General features: G+C 37.8%; 2 protein-coding genes across 3 annotated transcripts; one reads left to right on the forward strand and one right to left on the reverse strand.

Moving 5' to 3' along the window:
• LOC146489906 (uncharacterized) lies at positions 1–16,719 on the forward strand. Of its 2 annotated transcripts, XM_085113246.1 has the most exons (4): positions 1–75; positions 1,876–1,942; positions 9,502–12,992; positions 13,294–16,719. In XM_085113246.1, the coding sequence occupies exons 3-4, from the start codon at positions 9,665–9,667 to the stop codon at positions 13,308–13,310; spliced, it is 3,345 nt and encodes a 1,114-aa protein (XP_084969372.1). In that variant the 5' UTR covers positions 1–75; positions 1,876–1,942; positions 9,502–9,664; the 3' UTR covers positions 13,311–16,719. The 2 variants fall into 2 exon arrangements, with proteins under 2 accessions (XP_084969372.1, XP_084969438.1); XM_085113312.1 differs by lacking the exons at positions 1–75; positions 1,876–1,942 and having other exon boundaries at positions 9,372–12,992.
• On the reverse strand, positions 14,757–27,397 carry LOC146489907 (mitochondrial outer membrane protein SLC25A46-like). Its single transcript, XM_085116783.1, has 8 exons — positions 27,243–27,397; positions 22,733–22,775; positions 22,516–22,573; positions 21,205–21,282; positions 20,234–20,334; positions 19,058–19,117; positions 17,796–17,853; positions 14,757–17,216 (listed from the first exon to the last, which is right to left on the reverse strand). The coding sequence occupies exons 1-8, from the start codon at positions 27,382–27,384 to the stop codon at positions 16,605–16,607; spliced, it is 1,152 nt and encodes a 383-aa protein (XP_084972909.1). The 5' UTR covers positions 27,385–27,397; the 3' UTR covers positions 14,757–16,604.
• Between the last annotated feature and the right edge of the window lie 15 nt (positions 27,398–27,412).

Below are 27,412 nucleotides of genomic sequence, written 5' to 3' on the forward strand. Positions count from 1 at the left end.
CAGTCATGGTTTCATAATTGAGATTTACTCACTCGAAAAGGATTTTGCAAAGGAACGTGTTCACGACTTTAATTGGTAAGTACTTGAATCAAGAGGCGTAAATATGTGCCACCGAGACGAGCGACCGGGTGCACCTTGACAGAATTAAGTGTCAACCGCTCCATTTTTTGACACTTGGTCGTATGTAGACATTTTATACTGTAATAGAATCGGCGTACGGGTTTGAATTCGTGTCGATCTCCCGTGAACATATCGTACTTTTAGAGTAAACTTGCTCTAACCTGTCTGAGTCCCTCTGAGTGTCCAATCTTACTACACTCGTACGACGATTGGTTTATGCTAGCCAAGCGGTAAAACTACACAATACGGATATAAAGCTCAACTATCGATCTGTGATCTGTATTAAGTCCAAATCTGTTTATTCATATAATACTAGGGCTTCTTCTTTTAAGAAGTTTAACATGAAGCCTTCAAGACTGAGTCAACGTAATTCTTTTACACGTTTTGGAGCCAAAATCCGGAAGTATTTTCCACCTCAAATGCGTAAATTGCATAAACCTGTTTTCAAAAGGAAAATCCGTGAAGCGCCGCTTTTTGCAGTCTCAGACACCAAGGAGTTAGACACCAATGTTAAGGCATTCGTTCTGTTACTTAAAATGAATTCTTATCTTACTGAAATAGAATCGAATTAGCAATCACAACTGTTTATTGCCCCTACATTGTTAGCTGCTGCACTTTTGGCTCATCTTGTTATTAATCATTTATTTGAATTAATGTATTTTTCCTCGTAAGCATATATACCTTATTTGTCTCCCTTTTGAATGTTACTGATACTGCTTTGACCTTATTATCGTCATTTCTTTAGTTTCGCTGTAATTTCTTAATTAAACTATCTGTCGACTCTAATTTGCACAATCCGCTTCGATTAGCCTTAATGCTATATATATGCGAGTTGTGTATGTATTTATTTTTTATAACTAAGGTTGAAGTTGAAATTGACATGCTTAAAATTGGCATAATTCGAGGCAACCAACGGTTTATTTCGGGGCACATCTTCTCAAATGGCCATAGAAATTCGGATTTAGGCGTCAATAAAATCTATGGTTTTCTTCCAAAAACTGAAAACTCAAAATTTCATTTCTTTTTCGAAGGCGCAAATACGTCATTAAAAATGATTATCATTTCAAACCAACAAATGCAGCTAGTTAATTCGGGGGAAAAAAATCCCGTTTCCTTAAACGTTCTCGGCAACTTGAATTTTTCAATCTGAATTAGGTAACACTACACTACTCTTTGGATACCCCTGATATTTGTTCAGTTCCTTTATCTCGGTGTCTCGAAGCGGTCGAAAATTCTTTATTTATTTATTTATTTTCATTTCATTTTTCAATTTTTTTTATTTTTCCAATTAAATAGGAAAGTGTCTTACAAATATCATTCAAAACAAACGCATCTAGTAAGAAATATTAAGTTAATTTCCTCGAAAAGCAGCAAGGTCGCTAGTCGAGCTAGTAAAGCAGGAAATGTCTACTTATACCCAGAAATACACGCAATGGCGAATTGGAAATTTTGACAAAATCTTGCCACAGTGTTCACTATTTTGAAAGCGGTGTCAAACATGTGAGTTAGCTCAATACATAGAAGCCAGTCTTGTTGACGGATTTGACGATTAGATAAAATTTTGTCCAATTGCAAAACTTAACTTAAATATATAGAAGGAAGCCAGTGTACGGATTGAAAAAAAAGTAACCAATTTGGCAAAATTTCGTTAATTTTAGCTTATAATACAAACTAGTTCAAGCCCTAAAAGCCGGCCATGATGGCCGGCCTATTTTTTCCTTGACCTTATGCATGAATTTAATTTCTATTTAACAGGAAAAATCGAAGCAATTCTTAAGCAGTTCCATTGTACCAAGAGATTGAAAAAAGCGACGATCAACTGGTAAGTGAGCCTTAATTACCACTTGTAAACTTCGCACTTTGGGTATTGAATATTGAATTCAAGACTTTTGAGCGCCAAAATCCTGAATTCTAGATTTGGAACTTTCACCAAAATATTGTATTTAAGATTTATGAGCGCCAAAATCCTAAATTCAAGATTTTGAAACGCTTCAATCCTGAATTCAGAATTTAGTAACGCCAAATGCCCGCTGATCATGCCAAGATTTGGAACTAAAAATCAGCTAATTTACGATTTTGGAAATTCTCGGATTCAGGATTTCGGAACGATTTCAAATTTAGAAATTAAGTGTTCCAAATTCTAAATACACTAAGAATAGCATACACTAAGTTAGCGTTCCAAATCTTGAACTTCCAAAATATTGAATTCAAGATTTCGGGTTTAATCTAACTCCGTCCCCAGCTGCCCAGGGGCACCAAACGCCGCATTTCGGTGGATGTCTGTTCAAAAGGCCTTAACCACCTCACAGATTTGGATTTGGTTGTAAAAATAATCTACAGTTTTCTGTCGGAAAAATGTCAGCTCGAGATTTCGTAACACCGGACAACTAATTCCTTTCGTTTTCGACGTGGCAAACTGTGTGGTTAAAATTGCGCGCAAAAAAAAAGGTCAGCTAGCATTTTTATAAAACCAACAACAACGAATCTGAAACATTTCTGCAACATAAATTATGAGCTGAAGCAACTGAGCAGATCAATCTTTATTAGCTGACACAAATATGCTTTTAAAGGGACACAAAACAACCTGGAAACACAGGAGACAACATTTATAGCGGGGCTCGCGCACGCGCCGTAGGCGCGCGGGGCGGAGCCCCATAGCTAAGAGATTTTGGTAAACCCATCAGTGCGAGAAACTTTGGTTTGGTTATGACGTCACTTCCATCCGACCGACCGTACATCGTACGTACGTACGTACGCTGCTCCATGTAAGCCAACATGAAATGAGGCACTCAAACCTTGTATTGCAAATCAGGTTTTTTTCGGGGGGAAAATGCATGGCCAACTGCGCTGCCGGCCGCGTTTGTTTGGCAGGAAATTGCATCGCCAACTGCGTTTGAAAAAAAAAATAATAATAATTTTGAAGACGACATGTACGACAAAACACAAACTCAATTTATGAATAAGTCTACAAACATGTAAAGCAAAGAAAGAGAGATAGATAGAGATCGAGAAAACAGGCGACGAAGAAGCGAAGTTCGACGTCAAAGAGAGAGCGATTGAGAGCGGTAGCAAACAGGCGAAACATGAGTGACGAACAAAGAGAGAAAGAACAGGAAAGGGTGCCGAAAAAACCCCGTGTTGCGGCACAGGGTTTGAGTGTCTTATTTCACATTGGCTTACATAAATGAGCGTATGTGCTGTGACCGGGGTTGTTTTTCGGCGGGAAAATGCATGGCCAACTGCGCTGCCGGCTGCGTTTGTTTGGCGGGAAGTTGCATCGCCAACTGCGTTCGAGAAAAAAACAAAACAAAAAACATAATTTTGAAGACGACAAGATACAAAGTCAATTTTTATATGTGACGAACAGCAGGAGAAAGAGCAAGGCAACTAGCGGCGGGAGAAACAAATCGACTGAAACATCATCAGAATCTGGAAGTGAAATCATTTTACTCCGATCCGGCGCCACGAAACGTTGGATTTTTCCTCTTGAAGTGAAACGTTTTGCTCACTTAACGTTGTAAAACGAACGGAAAAATCAGCAATGGAATAAAGGGACTTGTAATTCTCAGAAGAGGCGAGTACATTCATGCAATTTTGTTGACAAAACTTTGCTAGTTTGCTGGTTTGCAAGATATTGTTTTCTTTCAGTTTTGACACGCCGTTTATCTTAAGCTTAAGCTAATACTGCTAACTTCAGAACAGTATTTTGAGCTCATTTTTTCGGTCCATGTTGATTATTTCCTTTGTAGTTTTATTTTCTGATCTCGTCCAATTTTGCCGTCAAACAGCGGGAGAAAGAGGAAGGCGGATCGCGGCGGGAGAAACAAATCGATTCTTTTAGCAGCTTTTAGAGGCGGCACTTCATAAACAGCGGCCGAATCTTGAAGAAAAATTATTTTACTCTAATCAGTGTCTAACCGGCGAAATGAAATTAAGATGCGATGAATTTTTCCTCTTGAAGTGAAACTCAACGTTGTAAACGAACGAAAACATCAGCAATCGAATAAAAGGACTGGTTATTCTCTAAAGAGGCAAGAGGCGAGTATATTCATGTGATTTTGTTGACAAAACTTTGCTGTTTTTGCGAGATATTTTTTTCTTGTAGTGTTGACACTGCAACTTGTTTAACCTCAGAGCAGCCTTTTGAGCTCATTTTTCGGTCCATATTCGTTATTTCCCTTGGAGTTTTATTTTCTGATCTCATCCCATTTTGCTTCATTTAAAAAAAATTGATTCTGAGCTAAAATAGTCAGTCAAACAAACGTCTCCCAAACATTGTAGCTTTGGCATAAACTACTGACAAGCTTTTCTCGCATATATTTCTAATTTTAGCATTTATTTCTGACAATTTTGACAGAGAACAAACAAAAATACTTAAAACAGTAGGATATAACCGCAAAGATTAAGATGTGTGAGTAATTTTCACTGAAAGTCTTTTCAAACTGAACGTTAAAAGTGAATGTAAAATTAAAGTGTGATTTCATTTTCATCAAAACAAAGTTTACGCTAAACATTCATTCGCTTGTTTTTTGGGAATTTTTCAAAGCTCGTTGTTTAGTTTATTTCTGTACTTATTGCTATGAATTATCAGAGTGCTTTTTTTATTTATTACTCAAAGATATATTTGAAGTGTGTTTTTTGGTTAGTGTATCCATTTTCTCTGAGGTTTATAACGTACGGCCTTCTTGATAAGCAAAATTTACTAGACAGTGACAGTGCCGGCAGCGCGCGTTGGCTGTCCACAAACCGTTTTGCCTCGATCATCTTAAAAACTAAAAACAATAATAAAAACAGAAAATATCATTTTGAGCCATTTAAATTCCGCTTTTATAACACAGAGGGCAAAATGTTCCTAAAACTATCAAGGAACTTCATAAAACAATCAGTAAAACACTCATCGAGGGCGCAGACAAACCAACAAATTATTTAATTTTTTCGTAGCGTACAAAACAAACAAAACCGACGAGAACAGTTCTCATTATACACATGTAATTAAGAGAGAATCCAAGTTTAATTCAGGAGCAAACTAACAACGATAAACCAAATGTTAGGCATCAATTAATTGTTCACCTGCGCTGTGAAGCTTCCTACCGCTTGAAAATCACACGAACATAGATCGATAAAAATAGCAAACGATGGATCCAAAGAAGGAACTTGCGGAGTAATTTCTTCCTGCTCCTTCCTCCCATCAAAAGGACACTTTCATGCTCGGTTATCTTTCGTTAAAAGCACTTGGACACCATGTCTGATTTCAGTTTCTCAACCAAACAAAATAAAATCAATCCGATCCAAGTCTTTAGCTTTTGACACAAATAATCTTTTGCTGTTTCTTGTGAGAGACACCAAAATTAACCTTTAGGAATTTCCTTCCTAGCTGCAGCACTTGATTTCCATGTATTTTTGGTACAAAAAACCCGGCTTAAAGAGTCGAACTTCGAAAGAACCTCAAAGAATTTGTTGTTGTTTTTTTTTTGACACAAAATGCAGAAACTAACAAAATGTAAAACTGTCGTGCTCAGCCAATCAGGAGCGAGTATTTTCGCCGCTTGACCAATCAGGAGTAAGTAATTTTGCCCTCGGTGAAAGGAAAATTACGAAAAACTGCCTTCTGTTACAACAAATCAGCATTCAGTAATTTTGCCCCCTGTTTTACATTGTTATTGTTGATGAGCAGTTAGCTGCATATGCATTAAAAATGTACTATATAACTGCAATATTGATGAGGAACTCATAAGGTCATTACGTTCATACAATAAGCAGACTTCTATTGTGGAGCTCCGCTTTTAGGCTTGGCTAAATATTTATATTATTTTTTCCTTAAACGTTCTTGTTGGATGACCCTGTTATTTGTTCCATGAGCAAACCTCTTTTAAATGACTCTTTTTGTGCTAAACTAAACCGTTGATTTTGCGCAATAGAAACAAGAGACATATCTCCGAGCTCGATCTGCGTAGGTTTAGGTTAGCTACAGGCCAGCAATTCCCATTAAAGATTCCGAGAAAACTGAAATTAAAAACCAAAATTTGCGATGACAATACAAGACAATAGATGTTTATTGTGTCACAGACTTAGCTATAGGTAAAGTGAATCTGCGATGACATAACCGAGCTAGTTTTCAGGTATTCTACAAGAACTAGAAGTTTAAAGCCCTGGTCAAACGGCGCGTGATAGTTAACAATTATTCACCAAAGTGGAGGTGAATACTTTCACCGACACTGAGTGAATAATTGTTTTAGTATATACCATAGAATCTGAATAACTAGTGGACCAAAACATTATTTTATTTATAGTTAATTAGCATTTTGGTTTGCAATATATATTCAACTCTGTGCTTTGTAATTTAAACTGAAGATGACAGAAGTTTCTGTCGAAACATGTTTTTAAACTTAAAAAGTGTCGTGTGGTTCCTTAGAATAATTTTTGACAATATATCGACAAATGGTATGAAATTTTAAAATCTCGCGTACCACGCGGTAAGCGATTTCTCATTGTAGAAAGTTCCGTCTCGCTTTCTTGCAGACAAATAAAACTTTTAGAGGCACTTGTTTAGTTCCCACTGTGCCATTTCTTCAATTTTTCTGTGACATTCGTCTTGATGTTGAAACCATGCTGAAAAATATTAAAGTTAATAATAATAATGTTAACAATAATAATAATAATAAAAATAATAATAATAATCTTTTATTAGGAAGCTTCCATCACGTAACGTGGTTTTCAGAAAGGTCCTATAAAGATTAAATATACAAAAGGTTAAAAAATACAATATATAAGACAAAATTACAAACTTATAATAACAGCAATTCAACCTAGAAGCTGAAACTACAAAGATCTCATCGATGGGGTAAAAAAACTTCAAATTGATAAAAAATGATCAAAGCAAAGAAGCTAAAACTACAAAAATTCTTACCGATAGGGTTAATTAAAAAATCTGGCAAACACGTTCCGCTTAAAAGTAGCAATATTCGGTGCATTTCTGGTCTCTCTCTCTAATTTATTCCAGTCTTTTCAAGAAAGAAATGTTTCATTGTTTTCATTGTAATTTTAGTGCTCGGCAGTTGTCGTCAACAAGCACTTGTATTTTCATTTTTCGCCTTAGAGTATGAGGTTCAAAAGATTAAATAACTTACCATTTAATGTCGTCAAACTAAACTTTGTCGTCATTTATGTACTTTTTTTAACAGCCGCCTCGTTTATCGAAATAATTTGCTCTTAAGTAACAGTGGCGAAACGGGAAGCCATCTTATTTCTCTTCGGCTGCTCCGAGGTGAATAATACTTGGCTAATCACCTCCAAGCCAGCCAATCAGCGCGCGCGAAAAGTAATATTCACTTGTGTGGTATATACTAATCAGTGATAGTTGATGATAGTCGATGATAGTTACAGCGCGCGCGCTCGTTTGACCACCAACTATCACGCGCTATCATCGACTATCATCGACTATCATTCCCTTTGAGCGTGTTCAAATTCTTCATGATAGTTGATGATAGTTTTTCCCGTTTGACCACGCGCGTGACCACCAGCGCTCTCAAAATTAATTTTCAGTTAGTTCTTCCAACAACTGAAGGAAAACGAAGCAGGTAGCTGCTTTCTTTCACCGCGAAAAATCCATACTAGTTTGCGAAGTTTTGTTTGCGATGTTGACACTCGGCAGGTGCCTGACACTAGAGGCTCATGGTAAACTATCGTCAGTTATCACGAGTTTCTCCAAGTCGTTTGATCACCCGCTTGATAGTTGATGATAGTTAATGATATATAGTTTTGACTATCATCAATTATCATCGACTATCGTGAGCCGTATCATGAGCCGCTTAAAAGATAAAAATAAATATAATATGTAACAATTATTTCAGTAGCGCTCGTCGAATACGAGATCGGAAAGATAGCCAAACTCGGAGTGAACATCCAACAACAGCGAGTGGAATAATTGTTTTATTACAAACAATCTTGAAATATTGTTAGATCTTTGCTGGTTTCGCTTTTCAAGAACAACCAGAAGACAATTTAATGGTTGCTATTTCTTAGACATAGTATAATAACTCCTATTAGTGTAAATCTACTAGTGTTCTATCACGAATGCTGCTCTCTTATTGGCTACGCTACTCACTATCTATTCTGTTAAAGATAGTGAGTAGAATGAGTAATGCCTGGCGTGACGTATTTATATCGTTATTCAATAAAAACGTGAATCTGTCTTGTTGTCAAGTTTTAAACGACTAGTAGATTTATACTAAAACAATGAGCTTATTTGCTCTCAATTTCTATCGCGTGATAGTTGATTCGGGCTTCGCCCTCATCAACCGTATCTCGCGATAGAAATTTCGAGCTCATAATCTAATTGTTAATTATATAGACAAGAGTTTTTTATTGGAAAATACACCACTCGTAGAACTCAACGAAACTACATCCGGGACCTGAGTGGCGAATTTCCATATCCTTACTTGTGAGAATATTGATGACGTCATTTCCCACTTTTTCACGGTTGTTTGTGCAAACAACCGGTGAAAATGGCGAACGATAGATTTGTCTCTGTAATAAAAGAAAAATTACACTGTAGCTTGAAGATATGAAATTAATTTTATTTTAAAACAGTATTTTATTCACTCGTTACGCTCGTTTGTGAAATATTGTTTTTACCACTCGAAAACAAAATTGATATCTTCGCGCCGCCGTGTAATACCCTCTCTTTATACAGCTGTTTCGACAAAGGTTGTCCAAAAAAAGCGTCAAAGCATACGCGACAATGCCGAAAGGTAGTCTGGGAAATACCCAATAAATTTCAATAAAAGCTCAGAATCCACATTGCCCACCATCCCAAGTCTTCGCTGTACGGTCGAGGCATTATGGATTCTAAGCTTTTATTGAAATTTATTGGGTATTTCCTAGACTACCTCACGGCATTGTCGCGTACGACATGACAACATTCGTCAAAACCGCTGTATATCAAGGTAATTAGGGGAGTAACAACCAGTTCAGGTTCAAGGAAGCTCCACTGACGTCTCTCATTTACAACTCGAAAAACCAAGAAAAGTGGTTTTTCTCCTCTATTTTTTCAAGTTCTATGAATTATTCGTTCTATTATTATCTCTGTTTCCTTCTCAGTCATGTTAGTTATTTTTGTTATCTTTCCTTCCTTCTTTTTAAATAGGACTTCTGAACAATTAATTCCTTTTTGTCCCCTTGTCTGAAACAATGATTTAACTAACCCGCTGCGAATAGCACTGAACAGCTACCTGCGGTTAATGGTTTTTTGACTTTGTTGTTGTCGTTGTTGTGTGACGTTTTGTGACACAACCTTAGAAGATCCCAGTACTCGAAGCTGGCGAATAAGCTTGTATTGTTTTCAAGTTTGTTTATTACCTTCCTTTGTTTATTTTTCTACAGATAGGAAAACATAATTTTCATATTCTTTGGTATAGTTGTCGCTTGGAAGCGCCTATACTTGATTTGTCCCTGAGGTAAAAAAAAAGTTCCAAAAAGAGAACAATCCACCAAATCGTTAGATTACGCGCAGAACTATTTACATTCCGGTAACGCTGTTCACAAAATGGCAGAAACTGCTGACAAGCGAGGGGAAGCAAAACTTAATACATACCTTGGACTTAAGTATTGTTCTCAAGGGGAATATGGCAAAGGTAAAGAATATTTTTATAAAGCACTTGAGATCAGTAAAGAAATTGGTGACAAGCAAGCAGAAGGCTTATGTTACAAACATTTAGGAACTGTGCTTTATACACTTGAAAAATATGACAAGGCCAAAGAATATCAAGAGAAAGCAACGGAGATCAGCAAAGAAAATGGCGAGACACAAGCAGAAGCGGTAATTTTTTGTTCCATAGGCGATTATAACAATGCAATAGAATGCTACGAGAAAGCGTTACTACAAGAGGCCTTGTCCTTTGAAACCCTGGGAGCTGGATTTCAAACTCGCAGTGAATTTGGCAAGGCTAAAGAGTATTTCAAGAAAGCACTTGGGTTCAGAAAAGAAGTTAGAGACAGACAGGGAGAAGCAAGAGATTATGAAAAGCTAGGAACTTTGTTTCAATCACTCGGTGATTATGTCGAAGCTAAGGAATATCATAGAAAAGCACTTCAAATCAGCAAAGAAATTGGCGACAAAAATGGAGAGGCAACAGATTATGCAAACCTAGGAACTTTGTTTCAATCACTCGGTGAATATGCCAAAGCTGAGGAATATTATCACAAAGCACTTCAAATCAACACAGAAATTGGCGACAGACAGGGAGAAGCAAGAGATTATGAAAAGCTAGGAACTTTGTTTCAATCACTCGGTGAATATGTCAAAGCTGAGGAATATTATCACAAAGCACTTCAAATCAACAAAGAAATTGGCGACAGACAGGGAGAAGCAAGAGATTATGAAAAGCTAGGAACTTTTTTTCAATCACTCAGTGATTATGCCAAAGCTGAGGAATATCATAAAAAAGCACTTCAAATCAGCAAAGAAATTGGCGACAAAAATGGAGAGGCAAAAGATTATGCAAACTTAGGAACTGTGTTTCGATCGCGATCCTCTACTGAATATGCCAAGGCTGAAGATTATCACAAGAAGGCACTCGCGATCAGAAAAAAAATTGGTGACAGACAAGGGGAAGCATCATCTTACGAAAACCTAGGAATGGTGTTCCAATCTCTCGGTGAATATGGCCAGGCTAAACGATATCATGAGAAAGCTCTTGCAATTAGAAACCAAATTGGTGACAGAAAAGGACAGGCTTCATCCTACGGAAATCTAGGAAGAGTGTGTGAACATTTCAAGGCCAAAGAGTATTTCGAGAAAGCACTTGCGATTACAAAAGAAACTGGTGACAGGAAAGGAGAAACAGAAGGTTATGAAAACCTAGGAGAAGTATTTCATTCTCTGTGTGAATATTTGAAGGCCAGAGAGTATTTCGTAAAAGCACTTGCGATCACAAAAGAAACTGGTGACAGGAAAGGAGAAGCAGTAGGTTATGGAAACGTAGGAGAAGTATTTCATTCTCTTGGTGATTATGACACGGCTAAAGAGTATCACGAAAGAGCGCTGAAGATTAGAAAAGAAATTGGAGACAGAAGAGGAGAAGGCCGTTGTCATGGAAACCTAGGCATTGTATTTTCTTCTCTCGGCGAGTTTAGCAAGGCTGGAGAATACTTTGAGAAAGCACTTGCGTTTCGAAAAGAAATTGGCGACAGAAAAGGGGAAGCTGAAGATTTAGGGAACCTGGGAATTGCATTGTTTCATTCTCTCGGAGAATATGAAACAGCCAAAGAATATCTCCACGCAGCACTGCGAATCAGAAAAGAAATTAATGACAGAGAAGGAGAAGCAAAAGATTACGGAAACTTAGGAACTGTGCTTCGATCTCTTGGTGAATACGACAAGGCTAGGGAACACCACCATAAAGCAATTGAACTAAGCAAAGAGATTGGAAATGTAGAAGCTGAGTTAAAATGGTATCGAAACCTTACCCAGGACTATTTGGTAGAGGGTAACGTGGAGGAAGCGTTTTGTTACCTTTTTGCATGCCTGCATAAATGCGAGAATATGCGGCGAGGTTTACTGACCGGAAGTGACAGACTTAAGATCTCTTTCTTAGAGGTGCACATTTCACAGTACCGGACTCTCAGTAAATTGCTTTGTGATCATGGACATGATCATGCCGCACTTTATGTTTTGGAACTGGGACGAGCCAGGGCCCTGGCAGACTTAATGTCAGCTCAGTATGGTGTGAAAATACATTTATCAGTAAATCCAAAGTCATGGGTTGGTATTGAAAGAATTATTTTAAACGAAAGAAACTGCATTTGTTTGTACTATTCCTATACTGACCCGTGGTTAAATGTTTACGTTCTTGGAGGAAACAAGCCAATATGTTTCCGACGAGTGAAGATGAATGACTGTGTTATGAAAGCCTTAAACTTAAAAGATTTACGTTTCGACCTTTCAGGAAACAATAGGCAGCTAGCAAGACCTGTAGAGGAAGATGAAGCAGAAAACACTGGCACCAACATCTTCAGTCTTTCGGCGGGTTACGAATTGTTTATCGCTCCTGTGGTTGATTTACTTGAGAAACCCGAAATCGTCATTGTTCCTGATCGTACTTTGTACACAGTGCCATTTCCTGCGTTAAACAATGAAAATGGGAAGTACTTGTCAGAGACTTTCAGGATCCGCATTGTTCCCTCTTTGACCACTCTGAAACTTATTCAGGACAGCCCAACAGATTATCACAAAGACACGGGTGCACTCATAGTGGGTGATCCTGAAGTTGGAGACGTGCTCTACGAGGGCATGGACAGGCTTCCAGCGCTTCCTGGTGCTAGAGGAGAAGCAGAGATGATTGGACAACTATTGGGTGTTCAGCCTTTATTAGGAAAGCAGGCCACTAAGCAGGCGATCCTTCAAAGTATACAATCAGTGAGTCTGATTCACATTGCTTCACATGGTCATTTCAAAAGAGGAGAAATTTCCCTTGCCCCGCCTTTGCAGCCCAGTGCATTCTACCTGCCGACAGAAAAGGACTACTTGTTGACAGTGACTGATATTGAACAAGTTCAACTACGAGCTAAACTGGTGGTACTAAGCTGTTGTCATACTGGTCGTGGACAGATTAACAGCGAGGGAACTGTTGGAATCGCTCGAGCATTCCTAGGATCCGGTGCACGGTCAGTGTTGGTGACTCGCAGGGCCATAGAAGACACAGCAACAAAGGCGTTCATGTGCCGTTTCTACGCGCATCTAGTTCGTGGTGAAAGTGCCAGTGAATCTCTTCATCAGGCCCAGAAGTGGATGAGAAATAACGGGTTCTCTGGCCTGAGGCAATGGGCGCCTTTTATGCTTATTGGGGATGACGTGACATTTGATTGGAGAGGAGGTTTGTATTTTTTAAATATTTCATGAAATCCTCCATGACTGCCGAAAGACAGTGTTGGTTAAGTTCAAAATCTCTGGCATCTTATGTGAACGCATCCGCAACTCAATTGTCAAAACTATATACAAGGATAATGTGGTACGAACAGAAGGTGTATAAGTTCGAATGCGGCCATGATATAACGTGAGTCAGTGAGTGCTACTTTTATTTTCACTTCACACAGCAGTTCACACTGCCTTATACGAGTGATAAACCTCGAGAAAACTTTCTCATTGTAGTGTACTTTCATTTTTTTTTTTTTCAGGAAAGGCGGAAATGTGAGCGGTAACACTATCCAATCAAGGGACTGAACTGACAACATTGAATTGTGTGCGAGTTTAGTGCAACCTGAGTGTAACTTGATGTATTCAATTTACTTGGCAAATGTTCTGGTTTAGATACCCTACTACGGGAGACGGTAAAAAAGCGAAATAAAATTAATAATTTAGTTTTAAGATAAATGGAAAACGAACTACAAACTATGATAAACACTCCACTGAGTCAAAGTTATTAAGCTCCTATGATTGTTAATTAAGTTCTGGTTTGCATTCGGCGTCCAAACGTCTTTTCTTAAATTCTTACTTTCAGGGAGGGCTTGTTTTCATCACTGAGAATTTTCCGTTTCCAAATTTGTTGGGTCTGAAAAAAAAAAAACAGTTGAAACGAGACGCTAAGAGTTCAACTACATGGCTGAAATTTTAGCCCAATTGACCCCGATTGGGAAGACATTTCGGCAATCGTTCGCCGACACATGACAATTTAAGAGCGATTTTGTACTCCAGTAATTCTACAAATCTCTTATGAGGGATTTCTCGACATCATTGTATGTATATTCCTATTACGGAATAGGGTCAATCGAACGCACCCTTAGTGACGTTAGGTCGTCGCCGTCGTGCTTCCCAAGGTCCCCATCTAATATTTGTGGGGAGCGACTGTGTTGGCCATTTTACGATAATAATCAATTGTGTTTTAAAACTTTTGTTCAGACGTATTACCCAAAAGGGTTACTTGTAAATAACTTCCTTTCTCTTGTTTTATATATACTCATTATAAATAACGCCATAATGATGTTAAAAGGTCGTCAAACAAAAATGTTTTAGAGTCCAGTCAAAACGATTACTTCATTAGGTCATAAACACAGAAATGCTAAATTTTGATAAGGGGAAGGAAAGAAAGAAAGAAAGTTCACTTAAATTGCTGGAACAGATTATCTTGTAATTAATAAAATGGCTAAGTTTAAGAGTCTTGCCTTTTGAGAATCACGAAGATATACTCCGTAAATTTAACTGACTTTTCTACGGAAAGGCAACCTCTTTCCGCGGCCAAGACCCTGGAACACGCTGCAGAACTCTCCACGAACCGTGAAGTATTTTCTTACATGACACACACTCTTGATTTTCGTCTTCTCTACATTCAGCCTCGTTTCCAAGGTTAACTGAAGCGATGACAGAAGTCAAGTGCGTGTAACGAGGCAAATACTCCACCATACGGGAAGTATTTTGCAGTGTGTTCCAGGGTGTTCGCCACCGTCTCCAATTTTGAATATCTCGTGGAATTCATGATTTATTAGTTATTCTCTTACAGGGGCAAAGTGATAAAGTTGGATCACTTCACCTTTATCAATTTTGATTTCTTGAGATGAGCCATCCAAAATACCCAAGTTCACTAAAGCCGTGAGATGGTTTAATGGTCGCCATCCGTGTACTTCTAAATGAAGAGTCCCACCCACAAAGTTTACAAATTTAATGACTCTCGTTCACAGCGTAAAATTCTGCAAGCAGACCAATTTTTAACAGGGAATGCTACAGTGATTATCCTGGCTGTAGATCAGAAATCTGATTAATTTATGCATCAGTCAATTCCAGCACTACCCCCACCCCTCCCCCCACGTAGCAATAGCGGTGACATTTTCCTCATGTCCGTTCCGGAGGCTGGGCATTAGCCCATCCCGAAGCATTTGACCGCCTCGGGATTTTCACGTCATATCACCGCATAGTTAATTGAGGGACTGGTCAGGAAACCTTGCCATAAAAACAATGGTGCAGCAACCCTGGATAGTCCTTTGTTTTAACGTTCACACCACAGTTGAATATCTTATGCGCCGATCAAATCGAAACTTCAACATCCCCCCCCCCCCCCCGGGCAAAGCCCGGGCATTTGATTATTTTATGTGCCCGGGGAGTGGGGAATTTGACGGGTAAGGCCTTCCCGGGGTGGGGAATTTGACCTTGCCTGGGTGGGGTGGGGAAAATTGAACCGGAAGTGTCAGGTTTTAAATCGCTTTTTTGGGGGGCGCCGAAGTCGCTAACAGCTATAAACACGTGTTTGGACGAGATAGAAGAGTTTAAAGGAACAGATATAGCATTTTTGAGTCATTGGCTTACAAAAAAAAAGGTCTTCAAAAGTGGGAGTGAATAGTGAAAGAAATAAACACTGTCGAATGAAAAACCGCTTTGGCTTAAATTGCAGAATATCCTGCCACTCGAACAATCTACGTAGCCGGCTAACTCATTTTAAATATGTTATTAATAATATGTATTTCTCGTTAAACAACCTTTGCCGTGTTTCGGAGTTAGAGCAGCTTACACTTGCTGATTGACATTGTCCGACTTAATTAACTCAATTTCCAATCATTTTTTTAAATAGTTTCATTGTTAAAGTTGTGGTTTTTGTAGTAACTCATGACAGGAGCCGATGACGATTGTTCTTTAGGTGGGGCATTTGACAGACAAATTTGATGATAAGGTAGGGCATTTGAACACTATTTTGGCCCGAGGGGGCGGGAATTTGAACGATCCAATCTTCAAAAGTTCAAATGCCCGGGGTTTGCCCGGGGGGGGGGGGGGGCGGGGGTGATGTTGAAGTTTCGATTGGTCGGTTGCTCCAACACATTCCAAATTCTATTGTTGTTTGTGAAGGGTCAAGGCCACAGAGGCAAACGAAAACACCCAAAGCGCTGGGAAAGAATATTAAAATAATGAATGAACTTGGCCATCTGCATCCTCAGAGACCCAAGTGCAGATAGTGGAGATGAGGCAAAAATCGAAACGGATAGAAACAAATTCAACGATGAATCCTCCCTTATTTTCTTCGTCGAATTTTTCCCCGCCCATTTCGACTTTTCGTTGTCCCACTATCTACTCCTGGATCTCCGAGGATGGGTCATCCGTAGCCAAACACATTCAAGAGTAGTTGACATGTACTACAGTAACTATCGCCACTTAAAAAAAAGTGGCTATTATTTTTATCCAGCAACCATTGATGAAAAGCTGTCTTGGATTTTCAAAATAAACTAAACAAAGATGACACTTCCTTTCACGGAACTCAGTATCTCAGGCAGTCCTTTGTGCAGAGGATAGATACCAGTGTATGAAAACTGAAAAATGGATTTTCGTCGAAGAAAAATTGTCATTTCCTTGACAATACGGAGACATTAAGCTATACTGTAGTTAAACCAATATTGAGAAAAATTACACCAATATAATGTGTACTACAAACTAGTGTCAGCTTAAAGGAAATCTCTGCCGTTGAAGCTGCTTTTGGGGATTTAACATCTTATCAAGCGTCCTACACAAGTTATTTGCCCTTAAAATCCTGAGACATTTCCCTGTACACAAACTGAGTCAGTTTCAGAATGAGCCAATGAATGAATAACTGAATCAGCAATGCACCAAATCCCTTGTAAAACCCGCCCAAACCCTCGTCTCTCCAGATAGAGCGGAAGCAGTCCATTACACCATCATAATTGGTGCAGAGCGGCACTACACCGCTACCAGTGTCCAAATCATCAATGATGGTCCGCGTACCCTGCACATAAAGCTGGTTGAGAACCGTTTCCAGCGGGTACAAAAGAATCTCTGGAATAAACAGTGCTAGGAAATTCCCCACAAGCTCTGGGTAGTATGTATGTGTCATGTCTGTGGGATCTGGAGGGTCGTCATCAGATGACATAGGCCCCTGGTCATGTGATGTATGAATTCCCCTGCCTTTCATTCTAATTAGGACCAAGTGTTGAATCAAGGTGCCCATTATGTAGGTGAGCAGGCCATGAAGCACTGTGGGTAATACCAAGGTCCATATGGGCAGGAGGCGGCCATGGCGACCTGAGGATCTATCCCAGCCAACAATGCGGTACATCCAGTCCTTTAAGCTGTCTAACATGTTGTCTTGGTCACGTGTAAGGTCGCTCTGTTAGGGAAGGATGGCATAAACATCAGCCAAAGCATCCAAAACACCATTTAAGAGAACAGTTCCAGATTTTGTTTTTTAAAATGGTGCTACATATTAAAAAACAAAGTAGTGCTTGCTTAAAAAGCTCAAACTATTTTAAACAGCACAGTAAGCATTGTCATAAATACCCTTATAAAATAGCATCAGTGCTCTGATTGGCTTATACATGTCATCCATTTGCCCATGGGTTGCACGCTAACGTAAGCTTGCTTTCAGCTTGATTGCTCGAGGCATTGCAGCTGTGCAACCATCGAGTTATGGATGCTAAACAAGTTGTGCTATGCATCACATCCCTGACACATGAAAATAGATTTTACCAGATGTTCTCTCCCTAAGAGTGAGAAGATCTGGGTACAAGAATAACCTTTTCCCTCATTGGTAAAATAAATTTGTGTGTCATGTTTAACACCCCTGTGCACTTTTTTTTTGCACCAATGTTTTTACGTGTGATAATCCCACAATACCACGCTAGAAGATAGAATAACCTTATCATACATAGTACATAAGCAATGTTGAGCAAAAGTGCATATAACTCACCTTGACTGTTTCTGTTAAGCTTGCAGCTGCAACTGGCATGCTAATGGCCAGACTTAATCTGAAAGACAAGTCACCACAGTCACTATGCATTTATAACTCTACAGCAGTTATCAAACTATAGAGTAATGAACCTTTATTAACGGTTAAAAATTAATGTACTTGAACCTTATGATGGCTATCATGTCAATAGAGACCTTTATATTTTAGTCTGAGACGAGTATGAGTTTTTCCAACAAAAAAAGAGTGCATACACATGTTAAACCAGCGTCACTTTGGTGGGAAAACAAGACAGTTGTCATCATTTTACTGTTTTTTCTTTTCTGAGAACAGCACTGAGCGATACAAGTCCTTGAAACGGGGAAGTGGTCATATGTAATCATGAAAGGGCCCAACTACATCACTCAACTGAAACAACTCTGTAACTGTGTCAAGTTCATCGCTCACAAAGAGTGTTTAGTGAAGCTTCCTGGAATATGCCTGTTCTTGGTACTTTTAATAATTATTGCTAAAGACTTGAAATGAGCTGTCACATTCGAAGTCATGTACTTGTACTAGAATCTTAAGGTCACTAATACCAAAGGTCGGCCAATACCCGTTTCTCTCATAGAGATCTGATGACTACAATATTTACCATAAGATTATTCTTATTACATTGTTTTTTGGTGTTCTCTCGATATCAATGAACAGCTGAAATCAGTGACCTAAGTGGATAAATTTTATCTGCTGGATAAGAGTTATCCACTCTTTGAACAACTGTGGCCTGGTCATGAGTGTCAGAAAATAAATGGGAATAATGAATGAAGAAAAGGAAAAAAATACATGTACCTGCAGCTTATTCCCTCAGTTAATTGCATGAAACGTCCGACTCAGTTATGTCTTTATAGTCTTACCACCGTATGTTAAAAAATCTAAATACAATGTCTTTACTGGTCTTAAAGTCCTAACATATCTCTGAAGAGACCTCTCAGTATAAGCCCGGGGGTTTCTTGAGGTCTCCTCGCCACTTCTTACTTCTTGTTTTACTATTATTATTTACTCTAAACTTATATACAATCCTAGTCTATTATTCATTGTAACTTTCTATGTTTGTATGTCGTGGTGAATAAATAAATAAATAAATAAATAAATAAATAAATAAATAAATAAATATTCAATGATTCTATGACTATGTGCTTGTGGATATTTCACTCCCTAACTATTAGATTTATTTCCTTTACCTTAAAGTATAAATTAAAGAAGTACTGTATTTAACATGTAATTACCCTTTCAAAAGAAGATGACCACCTATATCTTTACAAGAGCTCTTCCGGTTTGGGGCATCTCTGAAAATCACAGAAATATAATATTATTCAATGAAAAGGTGTCTTGAGATGTACATACATGTAACTTAATTGAACAATATATTTAAAAATAATAATTTAAAAACCTATTTATTTAACTATAATTATAAACAGAAACTCTGACAACCAAAACAATGAAGTTCAAACTGTCCATCAGGAAAAAATCCAAAAGTATTGGGTATGAGAGCCTTTTTCAACACATCCCAGCCAACTCAAACTCCAATTATTCTAATTATCATTAGAATCAACGAGCTTAAACTAAAAATGGCGAGACGGCAGATTTGTCTTGACAAACATGTGGGGAAAATATTCCAGACGGTCAATTCATTTCAATTGATATTTTCACTGTTCCCTGACTACCCAATGACAGTGTTTAATACAACATTTTTAATACATGTGCATACACATTGGCTACAACTGGATTATTATCAGCAACTATCAGCATTATGACAATGATGCCATCGGCAAACCTCCAATAACAGAGATGTTCGGTTCAAGTTCGGTTCAACATTTACATAACATCACTGACCAGAGGCCGGTTTCCTTGAAAGTCCTGGTAACTTACTGGGCCCGATTAGTATATTTTTAATTTTTTTTTGCCTATTACATGGTGATTACAGACATGGTACTTGGCCTTTGTTTTCATAGCATCATAAGATTTTAAAATTTAGTATTCAAAGCTGACAAAAATTGACTTCTGTTAAGAAACATTTATCACCAAAGGCACTTATCAGGTTTGGTATAGTGTAAAACACTTGTCCAAGACATCTCAATATGCGCTAAAAATTGTTACCACTGAGGGTAAGTTACTGAGACTTTCGAGAAATGGGCCCCAGCATTTCAGAGCATATTCAAAACGTTTTAAGTAAATGCAAGCTGGGAATGATTGCACTGAATCCCAGCATTTTGGGACACACTTAATGGGAAAAAACAAATATTTCTTATTTTCCCAATATTATTTAATATATCCCATGGATGCCAATCAGTGCTTTTGTAATTTAGGAGTCTCTGAGATGATCAGAGAACATTGAAATCCCTGGTCTGTCCTCAAGGGCTTTTCCCAAAAATTAATGGAAACAAAGCTGTAGTGGGACTTACTGAGGAAGATGAGTTAGGCTACTGATAGCTGCTTCACTAAAGAAATTAACAGCACACACCACATATGTACTGCCACAACCCTTCCACAGGGAGCCAAAACCCTGAAAACAAGCAAACCTAATATCAACATTACTTGTCTAAAGACTGAATTAAAATGTTTTCAGGCAGAGTTTTTATTCATTTAGTAATTTTGAAACTGAAAAATAGCTAAACATCATCATGATGTTATTTTTTCTCTGTTTCTTCTATGCTAGTGAAGTTTCTCATACAAGTACATGCATACACTCTCACTTGCACAAACAGTGTACCTGGAGAAGAAATCTTGACAGGACTGCATGTATGACAAAAATTAGGATTCCAACTTAAAGGACCGTGCCTACTTTTGTTACTGTGCATACATTCTGCGCATCTCGAGATACTCGAGTTTTCTGTGGGTGGTACCTACTAATACAGGGATATTTTTGAGCGGTTTAAAACTATGCGGAGGAAGCAGAACTTAGCAAGTGCTCTTGGTATTCAAAACAAAAATTGGGGGTAGCCGTGCATTTTTCAGAGATAAAAAAGCTTCAATTTTGAACAAAACTCCATACATTTCTTTGCATTTTATTGGTTTTTAGAATAATAATATTGTTGCTTAATTATCTCTAAAAAATGCATGGTTACCTTCAAATTTCTTTTAGGATTTTAATAGAGCTTGTAAAGATCTGCTTTCCCTGCATAGTTATAAACCGAACAAAAGTGCTTCTTTATTAGTAGTAGGCACCATCCTTAAGAACACAAAAATGGCCACTTTCAATGTTGCGTGAACTTTTCAGCAACTTTTTGAAGCCCGCCACCATCACCTAAATTTTGAACAATTTTTCAGGCCGACATTTCATCATTGAAAATTCTTCTTACTACTGTAGCCCTGAACTACCAGAGGTGAGTACATTATAAAATATTTATCTTGTCCTTTTTTTAAATTCGCTGACCTGGCTTTTCCTTAGCCTGAGTAGTATCTGGAAAACGGTGAATGGCGACAGGTGATACTTCCTGGCACCATGGTTTACCTGTACGGTTAGAAAGGTAAAAAAGAAGAACATCGATCAACCTGTCATGTGTTCTGAGTTACATAAGGCATTTTGCTGCACACCCAAGACAAATCGATTTCTTAGTGAGTACATTGAACCTCAGCCTTATAACAAATAAGGCACCTGCGATATGACTACTCTGTATCTCATATCTTGAAAGCAGATTTAGCTGCAAGTAATAGTCTCCAGGATCTGGCCTTAATAACAGTTCAGATATAACTGGATATTGTATATTTTTTTGGTAATTCTGCCAGTAAACAATAAGCCTAATGGATCACATCTTTCAAATGACTTCTTACACAAGTACAGTGTATTATGCAGAGTCTAGGTCTTCAATAATTTTTTGCTTTTAATAGACAACAAACTCAGAAGCAAAATGTTAATTAAAGGAATACACTGGATGGAGTTTGGGGATACCAAAAAGGGTGGATGAATCACTCATCACAATACATGTTGTAAGTGGTTCCATGTGAAAATAAACCAATGAGTGGGAATAGATAGTTTTTACATTAATTATTATTTTATTTCTTGACTCATTTAAGTTTACTGGTGTACCAGTTATGAATTTCATTGTATATATAAGTAAAACAGACAAAGAACTTAAATGTAGGAGAGAAAAAATTTTCAAGTTGAAATTTCCATCAGTGAATTTACAGCTGTAAATACAGGTGTACTGTTTTGCAACGCAAGAATTATGGTCATTTTAATATACTGGTACTTTACTTAACTCTGTTTAACTTTATTTTTGTGTGTATTTATGTGTGTTTGTTCTTGTGTCCCTGACCTTAACATTTAAATATCTTTTCTTACAGCTGGCTGCCTGGCATTTTTAACTTCTAGGTTATTTCGGGCAGCCAGCACCCCTATCATCTACATGTATTCTATGTATATAATATATACAATACTTATAAATATTATTTATATTTTCTATTGTAATTATAATGGGGTGGAATAAAGTATTGTTGTTGTTGTTGTGAAAAGCAGGCTTTAATATGAAAACATGCTTTTAAAGGAGAAGTACCCACCCAGGTGGTCACAGGTTCCAATCCTGCTTAGGCCTCAGATTTAAGTTTGTACAATGTACCGTGCTGTCTTGTAACATTCTGGATACGATTATCTCGTATTAATATTAATAATAATTATTAGATATGGACTGATGTCAATAATGCTGTTGATACTGATGTTAATTTTATTGGACCACTGGATATTTACCTGGCACTGCCTTCTGAAGACTGTAAATGGATGTGTCAGAAATTGAGCCGCTAAAATACTGAAAAAAAAAATTTAAAAAAAATCTATGAATGACTTACAATATTATTTACAAGTTTTGATGAATATCTGCCTCACAAAAAATATGACTGACAAAGCTGGATGACTTTTGCTCACTTCTCTTCAAACAAACAATCACCTATTTAAACTATTGTCTTACCTTCCAGTACCAATAGCAAAGCCAATAAGTCTTTGTGAACTTTCTGTTAAGAAGAAAAATCAGAACAATTAACAATTATTTTCGATGAATTGATCCTGAAGGAGCTGAAAATCATGAAAAAAGGTGAGTCATTAGTCCCCCTCAGAACCATACATGGGCAATCAAACAATCAGGTTTAATCTTGAACATGTTAGATGCTTCCAATGGAAAAATCCTGCTAAATTTATTGAGCATACCGTGTAGCATGAAAATTATGCGGGTTCTAATTTTTGCGGATTTTGCGGATTGACCTCGATCTGCAAAAATTAGTTCCCGCAGAAATAAACACCCGCAAAATAAAAATGCCCGAAAATTAACTCCCTTCAGTCAAAATAAAAACTCCACTTTTAATAGATCTGTGCCACTGGGGGCATATACATTGGACTTAAACAGACCAACCATGCTCTAGTGGCGCTTCTGCGGCGGCCTGCACACAAGTTATTTCAACTCTTGAAACTTCAACTGAACAAGAATGAGTGTTATTATCATCGGCTCAGTCTGCCTCGTTGCGTTACAGTAGGGTAAAGTTTTGTATTTTAGCAGGCCGCTCCCTATTAGGTCTCAAAGTTGTATACTTGCTATATCTTTCACTTGAAAGCCCCTCTGTATGCCTTGAAAGGTTTCAGCTACGGTAATTCAAACATTCATACTGCTTTCCTATAAAATAATATAGTGTTTGGTTGTGCATAGTAGGCCAGGTAGTCTTTTTGTTTTATTTCGTTGTTGTTCAGTCCCTTTACGCAGTAAGGTATTTACAGTGATATGTCTTAAATATATGTAAGTAGAGTGAACTGTGACTCAACATACAGTACAATAAAAGTTAAAAATATTAAGGTTTCTTTCACTTAAATGCTCTCCCAACCGCTGCTTGAACAGAGCATCGCAAAAATTAGTTCCCAGCAAAAATTTTAGTCATCTCGAACCGCAAAAATTTGTTCCCGCAAACCACAAAAACCCGCCAATCCGCAACATAAAACTCCCGCAAAATTTTCTTGCTACACGGTATTAAGTTATCTTCTTGAGTAGTTTGTGACGCCAACCAATTAGAGTTGATTCTAACAATGCCCACTGTTAAACAACCAATTCCTTTCCCCACATTACAGGAAAACAGCAGGATAGCAGAACATGATTGAAAATGGTGTTCTGCAGGTGCCTGTTCTTTCCGCTAAAAGGAGATTAATGAGGCATCTCCATGCAGACTAGCACTACACAACTGTCATCTGATGTCAATGGGACATTTTCACTATGGCGTCACTTGACTACAACTACCAGAATCCTTCAGTTTTTTGTTTTCTCATGCTTATTAGAGCTATTGTTCTTTGCTCTCCACTGGGATTACAAAATTTGAATTTGAAAAGGAAAACAAAATGAATTCTGGTAGTTGTAGTCAAATGACGCCATCATGAAAATGGCCCATTGTGTAGTGCTATCCAGTGTCTACCAATTATTTATTCATTGATGAGGCACTTGCAGTTTCATACTATTAATTTCATTAATTTCCATTAACGTTTGTATCAATTTGGTTGTCTCTTTTGACTAACTCCACAATTCTTTTGTTCAAAATACAACTTTACATGTAAATACCCCTTTTCTGATGTTTTCCTTCTTTGGTCTTCTACAATGTACCACCAGGCCATAAACTTTTTACCAATGTCTACCATGAAGTCACAGATTGATGGTCCATAATATTCCAACATTGCTATGTACCTCATTAATTTTGTTTGTCCAACAATATAATTTGTTTAGTACCCTGGAGCAATGTCCATAACCTGTCCCACTGTGACAGCAAAAATAAAAAAAAAATAGTACTCCAGATGGCATTCCTGGAGTCCCAAAAATGATGAAAAATAAAGATTTAACTTTAATTTAAAAGCTAGCGCTCCTGCAATCCCGTATTCTTTGAATAATTAATTATGACTTGTGCTTCCGCAGTTCCATAATAATTATGAACAATTTTTAGACCGTGAGTTTTAAACCATTGCACCCGCAGTCCTGCAGTCCCATGGTTGACAAATGGTTAAGATTAAGTGAACTTCGTCTGAAACGCATATTTCGTTGTCACACGTTTAAACAAGGAGACAAAGTTATAATGAACAGTTGGCAGTTTGATAAATGGCAGCACAATACAGTGCAGCACTAAGTTGCTTCTTTATTGTAAACTCCTGCTTGAATGTTTTAAGATTGCGAGACTGTGGGAGCAGGTTTAAGTTGAATGTCAAGTGGGCTGTGTATTTTTGCAATCAAGCAAGTACCCCTTGTTGGATGGTTTTACACTAACACGTTTTGTAGGATAGAAGTCCAACAGTCATTGTTATTAGTCAGACAAAATTAAAGTTGAAAGTCACAAAACAATTCTGTAGTGTTTAGCACTGGCTTAATGGCAATGGCTTCTTTTTGTTTTTTCGACAAAATGTCTACCGATCAAATAAACACTTTTGGAGATGATCTGAGTCACCAACATAACAGCCTATACCCAGGCTACATTTTATGTAGCTTTCACTGAAGATCTTCGGCGTGGGTTTCTAAATCACTTGGCATACTGGTGCACGATTGTGGTCTTTGGCATAAAGTGGTGTAAGACTGAAGTAATGTCTGGCTTTTGATTACCTTATAGATGTCTGCATGATGAAAAATTTCCTTGACATTTTTGAAACTTTGACTGTTCAAACAAACTGTTTTTGTCCTAATTACATCCATTTTGAAATCACTGGTGATCCTTGGAATCTGATTGGTCCAAAATGGTGCAATTTATTCCCAAATTGCACCATTTTTTGCTCTAAATCACATCCTTTCTTTAGCCCATCAAAATGGAAATGAAGTAACACAAATAGAATATTAATATTGACAATAATACTCTGTGATTTCAAAATGGATGTAATTAAGTGGTAATTGAACTTCGTGTCGTGCAATTTTGGTCTGAAATCATACTTGTGATTTCAAATCAAACTCGCGCTGCGCGCTCGTTTGATTTTGAAATCACGCGTATGATTTCAGACCAAATTGCACTCCACTCAGTTCAATTACCAATATAAAATATCCAGGATTTCTCTCTTCAGTGTAAGAATTAGAGTCTAGGTGTACAAGCGGTCAGCATAATATTTTCCTGGCTTAGGCACTTTGGCGGCTACTTGGCATAACCTAGCATGCAACTTCGAAATTCTCTGCATATCTTCAATGTGGGACATGGAAATTATGTACCCTGGGTCTACACTTAGTGCCAATCATTATCAACAGCAGTCAATAGCTGTTTTAGGTTGGTCATAGATTAGCTGATGTAAAACCAAATGAAATCACTGAAAAAAGTAATCAGATGATATTGATTAATGGGTAAACTTGTGAGTATCTATTTTTAATCGATTGGCCAGGCTAGGAAAGGCTCGTATTTGTCATAATGTCTGGGTCAATTCCAAAAGCGATCATCCCCCCCCCGGGCAAACCCCCGGGCATTTGACTTTTTTAAAAATGCCTGATCAAATTCCCCTCTATATGGGCCGATTTCTAGGTCAAAGGCCCCACTGGTTGGGGCTGAAAAGTCGTGTTGGTTTTTTTTTTTTTTTCTGTATTTGCTAGCTCTGTTTATATAAAAATCAACGAAATTCATACATTAATAAATTTAAAACAATTTATTATTAAAGATAATGCATAACATCACATATGAAACTCAACTAACAGAGAGTTTAACGATATATGTACCGATACTCGCTTTTCTTTTATATTAAATGTACATGAAGTTTGCTAATACGTGTGATAACAAGAACAATGATAAAAAACAATATGTTATGAAACCTAGACATGCCAACAAGTCGAGCTTCGAACGCCGAGCATAGGGAGAACGAAGCTTGAGGGAACTTGGACATACCACTGAAAATGAGAAGCGAAGGGCAATATGTAACCCCGCCATGCCAAAAACAATCTCAGATATATTTGTTGGAACGCTTCTCTATGGTAGTATTAAATGGTTTACTACATTAAAAACTGTTTGACGCAAAATATACGAGTAAATTCTGGCTGTGAATAAAGCATTCCGACAATTTATGCGACCACTGACCAGCATTTTTTCGACGGGTCAAATGCCCGATGGGTCGGGTTTCTATTCGCGTCAAATGCCCCACTATGTGGAGCCGAACAGGGGTCAAATGCCCGGGGGTTGCCCGGGGGGGGGGGATGATCGCGCTTGGAATTGACTGATACATAACCAATCACATTTGCGTTGGTATCAGATTACTGGGCCCGGGATGTTGGAAAATGAACACTTATTCGCTTATTCATACTTACTGTATGTACCTTCCTTGTTCATACTCGATGTATCCGACAATTATAGATAATTTTTTATCTAGTCTTTTCAGTAAGCATTAGCTTTCCTCATAAAGCCAAATCCTGAACTGTCTCGATCGATACATGTCGATAAATTCTTGTATTGAAAGCTAATGAAACGTTAAAATTGCACGCCATTTTCGGCTAAATCACTCACCTATTTGATACTCTTTGGGAGTTTTTCCATTCACGGATGTTAAAATGTTTTCCTGAGCTACTGACTCTTGGTCATTGAAGGTTTGTTGCCGAGAAAGCGGCAAATTTTCTCTTTCAATTCCCCTCAGTCTGTCGTACACCATTTTGATTTTCCTGTCAATTTCTTTTACC

Source organism: Pavona decussata, unplaced genomic scaffold (assembly GCF_977016875.1).
Source record: "Pavona decussata unplaced genomic scaffold, jaPavDecu1.1 SCAFFOLD_2, whole genome shotgun sequence".
Taxonomy (NCBI): Eukaryota; Metazoa; Cnidaria; class Anthozoa; order Scleractinia; family Agariciidae; genus Pavona; species Pavona decussata.